Raw genomic sequence first — 8903 nt, forward strand, 5'->3', positions numbered from 1 at the left:
GTTGAGAAAGGATAGAAGTTCAATACTGTGGTCTCATTTTAAATGGAGCACGTCTTTCATGGAAATTCAGCTGGAAAACAACAGCTGCTTGCTTTTGGTCTTTTCTCTCCTGATATTGGTTTTATCTCATTTTAATAACTTTGAGATGCATTTCTCATTTTCCTTTATTAACCATTTTTGATTCAAAAATATCACAGATTACTGCAGGAATTGTTGTTCTCATAGCGTGGAGTACAGAAACACTGTAAGGCCACAGCAATACCTCCATAATATTCAGAATACTCCCTTGCTATTTGAACACGAAAAGGCCCTGTGGGAACTGCAAAAATGATGGTTATATCATAGAGAAGTCATGAACACACATTTCACTGTTTACAAAGGTAAACTTGCTTTGCTGGGAAAACACAGCCCTGAGTGATTTGTTGTAGTGATTAGTTTACTTTCCATGTGGTTGGGCTCGTTCAAAGACATTGGCAGCTGATAGGCCGCCCCCTGCAGCCAAGGCCGTGCTGTCCAATCGCTTTGTTTATCTGCTTGTTATGTAATAGGGCGTCCTGCATGTGTGCCTTGGGGGGAGGAAATTAAAGCAACGGTTTGCGTCGGATTGCGCTTTCCAGGCAAAGGAGTAGCACCGGGTCTGCAGGCGGAGGTAAGGACGCACTTAACTTTTCTACTTCTGTTTCAAAGTTCTATGCATGATGCGTAATGAGAGCGCAGACAGCGGATTGGTCGCCCACACACATACACAGACACGTGCACGCACATTGTATTTGAATTAAGAGCCTGTTTGTATTTGCAGCGACCTCCAGAGATGTTGAAAAATAAAAGTTCCACGTTATGGCTGCACATGTCTTCTTAACGGGTGGCGGGATACTGTGCGGTTACTGCTACTCATGTTAGTTTGTTCTTGAACTTTCTTCAAAGTGTCTGTCTCAACTCGAACCTTCAGTGGGCTCTCAAAGCCCTTCACCTCCTGCGTGCTTTTGATTGGTCAACACCAGAAGCATGAGCTACACTTAGGGATTCCATTGGTTGACAGGGCGATAAGGCCCGGTTCCGTCTGTTCAGGGTCAGTAAACTGTCAGACAGTCATGATTACTGAGCACTTTTTTGTTCTCATTTACTTATTTATTAGAAAATGCTGTGTATTACTGGCGCGGTAGGAATCATACTAGTGTTTTTATGCTGAGTTTATTTATATGATGTTATATAAACATAGGCAAACTAAAGAATGACAAACATAATATGCAATACATCTTGAGGAATATATTCCAAAAATGTGCAAATCTATTCAAAATACTACTATAGTGGACATATAAATACATTCTTGCAAGTGCTTTTGATAAACCATCTCCAACCACATCTAAAATGCATTTTATTCATTTTCTGACAATTGATTTTAAATTGCTGGTCATCTACATGCACACATACATTCTGCCTGTGTAACATATCTGTACACAGTCATATTCCTCAAACTGTTTCATTCCATGGTGAAACCACCACAGAGTTTGGTCTTTGGACCTACTCATAGGCTACAGGCGAGACTTTGGCATGTTTGCATAAAGTGTGAGGGAGTGTCTTGTGACTTTGCAGTCTTTTTCAGAATTACCAAACAGACAACACAGAGCTTTATTATGAAATACCTGCACAAACACACATTTGTCAGAAGCACAGGTGTGTCTTGTCTGAACGTTGCTGGGTGTATCCTGAAGTCAGTGTGCTGTCTGAATGAAGGTGATGGTCTCTTGAAACTTTTCGTGCTCTGTAGCCAAATAAAAACTGGAACAAATTAATATGTGTCAGTTGCATCATAGTTACAAAATATGTGACATAATCCAGAATTGCTTATACTAATTCCTAAACTTTTTGGTTGTCCTGGCCTGTTTCTGTCTTTCAGAACACAGTGAGGTGTGAGGATGAAGATTGCAGTGATTGGTCAGAGTCTGTTCGGCCAGGAGGTTTACAAGGAGCTGAGGAAGGATGGCCACACCATCGTCGGAGTCTTCACCATTCCTGACAAAGATGGCAAGGCTGACCCACTGGGTGAGAACATTACTGGGTCTGGAACATCCAAACTTCAGTTCTGACATAAGAACATGGCTGTAAGACCAGTTAGAATGAATATTAATGGAAATACTGTCACTGTTACTAAAGCCTGATTTGGTGTGTTTTTCTAAGCAAAGTGAGTCAGGTGTTCAGGCACACCTGCCATGAATAGACTCACAATGGTGCCAAATGAAATTTGGACTCCTCGCACCACTGGCTATATCACTTTGGTACCCTAAACTCCAAAAAAAGGTCAATGTAGCTCTCCTGTCAAAGTTGCAAAGTCATTGTTGTTGGTGTCCAAGTGCAGTGTGTCATCACCTGTTCACTATCTTTATATCTGACAATATCAGCAGTAAAATCTCTATATCTGGATTTACAGCCCTGTTAAAAAGCACAAGGAAGAGCTAGAAACAAGTGTAGTTTTGATTGGCTATGTGTTAAGGAACTGCAAATTCCAGCATTCTCCTTGATGTAGAAAGTATACTACATCTAAATGTCTAAATACTGAACTATGATTGTTCAGTTTGAGCTGGATGTGTTTACTCCTCCAAGTTTCTAACAAAGGTAGAGATAGCTGAGAGTGAAGACAATATGAGGCAAGCTGATAAAGGGCTCACTGTCTTATCAAAATCCTATTGCAACACTTGATGAGCTCTGGTCAGTGGTTTCCTCCTGTACGTCCTCACACACTCAAAACATTCCAACGTCAAGGCCATTTCAGCCAAAGAGACACTACTTATTTTTCATTGATTTCTCCCTGTTAATGTGAGAAAAAGTTACATTTTGGAGCTACACAATAACTGCAGATTTAGTTTTCATAACTTGTACAAACGTGCACACTGGTCTCTCACACTGATATCTCGAGGAATATACTCCACATACAGTCATGAATGATAGTAGATAAAGGACAGCAGAATCGATGACTGATTAATCATTTATTTGCTGTATGATTTCAGATTTTCTCTGTTTTCTCATTTATGTCAGTGTTTATTTTTATAAATTGAATGTCTTTTGGGTTTTGGACCCATCAGTCAAAACAGCAATGTGAATGCATTACCTTGAGGAATGATCAGTGGTCATTTTTCACTACTCTGATTACTTCAACAAATAATAGAGATTAGAATTGATGATTTTAATCATCTTTAGATTTCCTAGTGTCTGTGTATAGTTGTGATTAAAACCACTTTTGTATGACACACTTTAAGAGTTTGATTATTCTTTTGCCTGACAGCAACTGAGGCGGAGAAGGATGGTGTTGCCGTCTTCAAATTCCCCCGCTGGCGGGTGAAAGGCCAGGCCATCCCAGAGGTAGTGGCTCAGTACAATGCCACTGGTGCTGAGCTCAATGTCCTGCCCTTCTGCTCCCAGTTCATCCCCATGGAGGTCATTGACCACCCCAAACATGGCTCCATTATCTACCACCCCTCCCTGCTGCCTCGTCACAGGGGAGCCTCTGCTATCAACTGGTGAGTGATGCACGGGTTAGGTTCATCAGGTTGGGGTAAGCATAGTCCAGTCTTTTACCTGGTTTTTCTGACACACAGGACCCTGATCCATGGTGACAAAAAGGGCGGGTTCACAGTGTTCTGGGCTGATGATGGTCTGGACACCGGACCAATCCTGCTGCAGAGGGAATGTGACGTTGAACCCAATGACACTGTCAACACAATCTACAAGAGATTTCTGTTCCCAGAGGGAGTCAAAGGCACAGTAAGTGCAGTGATGGGGCAAAGCATTGTGGATGGAGAAAACACAGGCAGTGTTGAGGTGGCATTGACTGAGTTAGTTGCTAAAATAAAGTGGAAACAATAAGGTATGCAGGAGGCAGGAGTGTCAGTGTTTGTGTTTAACTACAAAATACATATATTTACATTAGTGAAAAAGCATTCCAAGCTCTCATGCCTTTATCTAACAAACTGTTTTTACTCTCACCTACTATAGTTAACCTTCAACCTCTCTTTGTTTAGCCTCAGGTTAGAGCAGGTCATCTGGTTTTGTGTATTTTTACATCTGGTTCTCAGTCTGCATAAAAGGGGTGGTGGGAGTCTACACAGAAAGTAGCTACTTGATGACTTTCCTATCTATCTTTATGTACATTTAATGCCACTGGGGCAGACATTCACAATCACCTGAAAATCACATTTGTTTGATATTATTATGGCCACACAAAGTTCATATAGCTAACATATTCGTGATTTATTGCTCTTGCAGACATGGTACAACTCTGATATTCAGTCTCCTTTTGTCGTCTTGGCCATCTCCTTAGAATGATAATATATGGGATGGTAGTGTACAGTCGCTTCATCAGAGCTTTTCTGACAGAAAAACTGCCTGCGGTTGTAAAACTAGTTTGATGAAAGCTGTGAGGGTGAATGAAAACATTAAAGTTATGTGTCATAAAATGAAAATTCTATTTCAATTCAATGTATTTATTTTGCCCCAAATCACAACAAAGGTAATCTCATGACACTTTCATTATTGAGGTCTAGACTGTTACTCTACAGAGAGCCAGCAGTTCCCCCATGAGCAAGCATGTGGTGACAGCTGTCAGGTAAAAATTATTTTTAACAGGCAGAAGCCAGCAGAGCCAGGCTCTAAACATCTGCCACGGACAGTAGGGTGTAGAGAAAGAGAGATATGCACAGCAATTAAAATAATAATAATAACAATCATGATCATAACCATAATATTAGAAATATCACCACTAATAAAATAATATATGATGGTATAAGTATATGGTATGTATATGATAGTATATGTATATTACAGCAATTCTATTTATATAATGATAATAGAAATATGACTAATAAAAATAACACTAGCAGGGAGAATCAAGCAGGGCCACAGCAGTTGGCACAATCATGATCCACAATCCAGGCTCAGCCATGATCCATGGATGCATGGGAACCTACGAGATGAGACAGTACAAAGACTTCAGGGAAGAAGCCCAGTTAGTAACCAGTTAATGGGACATGAGTGTATACAGATGGAGAATGAGAAGAGAAAGAGAGAGGAGCTCAGTGTGTCATGGGAAGTCACCCAGCAGTCTAAGCCTATAGCAGCATGACTAGGAGCTGGTCCAAAGCAAGCCTGAGCCAGCCCTAACTGTAAGCTTTATCAAAGAGGAAAATAATAATTTAGGCCTAATGTAGAGAGGGTGTCTGCCTCCCAGAAAAGAGACTGGAAGATAGTTCCATAGGAGAAGATCTTGGTAGCTTTTGGAGACTTTAGGAACCTCAAGTAAACCTGCAATCTGGGAAGGCAGTGTTCTAGTGGGGTAATACGTTAAATTCTGATGAAGTGAAAACCGCGACGGATGAGATGAACCAAACTTATTGTGATAGTTTAGATGAAATTATGAGAGGGAGGTACAAACAGAAAATCAGAACATATGTTGGATGTGACCATTACGTTATGAAGAGGAGCAATTTTTCAACTCAACTGAAATATTTGCCTGCTGTTGAGGCAGTAGATATGACAACTACCTGGTCATTCAGATGTCGCTCTACTCTAGAAAACAAATGAAAGCATATAAAAATATGGAGGCTTACAACTTTCTTGTTAGCGGTTGGGTCCACGACCTCGGGACCAGGGTGCTCCAGGATGACTCATTTAGTTTTTGCAAGGGTGCGTAGCTTTTAATGTCCTGTGGATTAGCCTAGCAACAAATGTGCAACGCCGCAGTGCTGAATGTTGACATTTATGTTTGCTACATTAACCACTTGGAAAAGTCCGGTGAAACTGATTTTATAAGGGAAATGCTAATGGCTCTTACCTATTGGTGAATCCAGTTGAGACCCATTAGCATTTCCCTTAGAAAATCTGTACCACTCAAAATGACAACATGAAGCTGAAGAGAAGTTTACAAGTTTTTTTAAATAAATAAAAGAGTGCATGATGTAGTGGACCATTCTGTGTAACAAATGGCAAAGATAAATCATAAAAACAGCACACGTTTTACTTTGACTTGTGTGCAACTTGAGTGCATTGTCTTGTTTCCAGGTGGAAGCAGTGAGGCTGATTGCAGAAGGGAAGGCCCCGAGGATCACCCAGCCAAAGGAGGGAGCCACATATGAGTGTATTCAGAAGAAAGATAATTCTAAGGTAATATACAAGGACAAAAAGACACATCACTTCTCTCTAATTCATAATCCAGCTCAGTAGAAAAAAAAGTCATCTCTAAGTGTACATTTCATGAGGAAAAACTGTATTTCCTTAAAATGACTTTTTATTGCTTTGAAATTGTCTTTAAACTGCTTGGAGAAGGTCACATAATTCAGATATTTTAAATATTATTGTAATGATACTAAGAAGTAGAGGAAGAAGAAGATGGCCCCTTTCACAATTGGGTTGCTCTACACAGGGATGCTGAGATCTACTATAATTGATTAAAGGCCAAGATAAGGACAAAAAGACAACAAATGGGATAAGAAGACACTTGGAGCCAAATGCATTCAAGATAAATAGAATACTTAACCAACAGAACAGTAAAACGCTACAACTGAAGTTGAGTGGGGGGCATTTTATTTCTATTACACAACAAAGAGCTGGCTGGAATTAGGGGGAGAGATAGGAGCTGGCATGTAAGAAATGTCCTCAGCCAGATTTGAATCAGGAGTGTTTGGTTACATTGTCACCATATTAGACCTCTAGATCAGGAGGATTCCCCATAAGAACAATGTAAGGTGTAAGTAGAGCTGCAGAGCTCAGTCGATTAATAGTTTAGGCGACTGACAGAAAATGTATCAGCAAATATTTGAGAATAGAATAATCATTTTACTAATTGTTCAAACACAAACTGGCTCCAGTTATTCAAATATGAAGATTTGATGTTTTTCTTTGTCATTTATGATGGTAATCTGAATATTCTTGCTGTAGTTTTAGGCATTACCAAAATTATTAATAGATTAATCAAGAAATAACTGACTGATTATTCAATAATGAAAGGAATCATTTGTGGTAGACATAGGTTTAAGGTGTAAAATAGGATTTGAAATATGTCTTTGAATCTGCAATCTCATATTCAGATCAGGAGCTCCAGAGCAGAGGGCCTTTAGATACCTTTACTCCTTCATTTAGGAACTTTCATAAGAACTTGATATAAAGAATCAGATACTGAAATTGTCTTAGCAAATATTATTTGACAATTCAGTCAGAAAGCAACAATCACACTTGGAGTTTTCCTCTTTTGTGACCCAGCTAACAGAGATGAGGAGGAATGTCTTGTTGATGCCTTCACACAACAGAAAAATGAGAACTGGGTGTTAAAACCACGAGTAGTTATAATACCAGATACATTAATGCTGATGTAAAACATTGTATAATATGTGCTAACTTAATTAACTGAAATGAATATCTGATCTAATTATAGCAAGAAGTTATGTGATCGTTGGTTGTAGTTATGCTAAGTCTGTCTACTCTCTGTCAGAGTTTATAGCAATTGTTGCTAGTGTTAACAACAGCTTTCTATGAAATCATGTTTAACTTGGCATGGTTTTCTATGAATGTGGTGATTGACTATGGAGGCAAAGACAGGGATGTCCCTGAAGTACCTCATATTGTAATTTAAGCACCAATGAATGTATAACATTGAACTTTTACCTTGAAAACCATCTATCTGAATTATTGATTTTATGTTTTGCAATTTCAAAAATGTGATTTCAAGTTTTTTTTTTATTCACAAATTGAGATAACAAGTGTCCAATCTTCATATTCAAGATAAATGGCACCACTGAGGATATGCAAACAAGCCTGAATGGAATCTTATCAACCACCTGTGCTATCACCTTGGATACCTGAATATTTGATTTGAATTTGTGAACCTGCAAAAAGTTAATGCTTTATATTTTTGTGCATTGCACCTTAACACACAATGAAACAGACTCCTCCATGTTTTGGCAGATTGACTGGAACCAGTCTGCTGAGGCTCTCCACAACTGGATCCGAGGTAACGACAAAGTGCCTGGTGCCTGGGCAGAAGTTGATGGACAGGTAACAGAGAGCAGCAGATCATTCATCTACATTCTTTGTTTCTTTGTCCCTTGACTGGACTGTATTTCTGAATGCTCAGTAATGTCCTTTAACCTAGATAATGGTGTCAGTTAAGAGATGATCCAACTGGATATCTTTGATAAAAATGGTTTGTTCTAATTGGCAGGATAGATATTACATCTCAGCCTGTTAAAACAAAAGGCCTCCTTGTGGCAGATTCTAAGTTAAAATGATCTTATTTGAAGGTATTGATGGGAAGAACTTTGCATTGAAAACTGATTTTCTCAGTCATCTTACTGTGAGCGATGGAATCTTACATGAAAGTCTGCTAAATTTCAAATAGTTGTGGCTTTAAGAGGCCAGGAGAGATTACTGTATTTTTCTCTATGCTCTTCTAATTATTTGATGTGGGACTTATGTGCACCAGTCAAAGCATTGTTACTAATTTACTCATGACTATTTGATAATTAAGATAATAATATCAGAGAAGAAGAAAAATTAGGATTTTGGCTGCTGTCAAACAACACACACATATTTCCAGTAACAGTAACAACTGTTGAGTTCTACTAGCTCTGCCTTCATCAAAGTTGTGCTTTTGTGACTCTCTCCCGGCAGAAAGTGACTTTCTATGGCTCCAGTCTGGTGGATAACGGCACCACGGCTAACGGTCAGCCCCTGGAGATCCCCGGAGCCTGCAGACCCGGCATCGTCACCAAGGCAGGCCTTGTGCTGTTTGGCAATGATGGCAAGACGGTAAGTCAATTTATAAGGCTGGGAGGAATTCTCCACTAAATTTCACCAGAAGTTAAAACCAGTAATTGATGATGGGTACCAAAGTGCAATATACAAGGAGTTTATTATTG

At 39.4% G+C, this 8903-nt stretch overlaps 1 protein-coding gene across 1 annotated transcript in view; it reads left to right on the forward strand.

The window, feature by feature from the left end:
* Positions 1-564: 564 nt before the first annotated feature.
* The window catches only part of aldh1l1 (aldehyde dehydrogenase 1 family, member L1), a 32437-nt gene continuing 24098 nt past the window's right edge, over positions 565-8903 (forward strand). The window contains exons 1-7 of the mRNA XM_076750497.1: positions 565-649; positions 1898-2043; positions 3281-3515; positions 3594-3759; positions 6052-6153; positions 7951-8040; positions 8656-8793. Coding sequence (XP_076606612.1) covers positions 1917-2043; positions 3281-3515; positions 3594-3759; positions 6052-6153; positions 7951-8040; positions 8656-8793 — 858 coding nt within the window. The 5' untranslated portion in view covers positions 565-649; positions 1898-1916. The remainder of the gene's footprint in view (positions 650-1897; positions 2044-3280; positions 3516-3593; positions 3760-6051; positions 6154-7950; positions 8041-8655; positions 8794-8903) is intronic.

This window comes from Chaetodon auriga, chromosome 2 (assembly GCF_051107435.1).
Source record: "Chaetodon auriga isolate fChaAug3 chromosome 2, fChaAug3.hap1, whole genome shotgun sequence".
NCBI lineage: Eukaryota > Metazoa > Chordata > Actinopteri > Chaetodontiformes > Chaetodontidae > Chaetodon > Chaetodon auriga.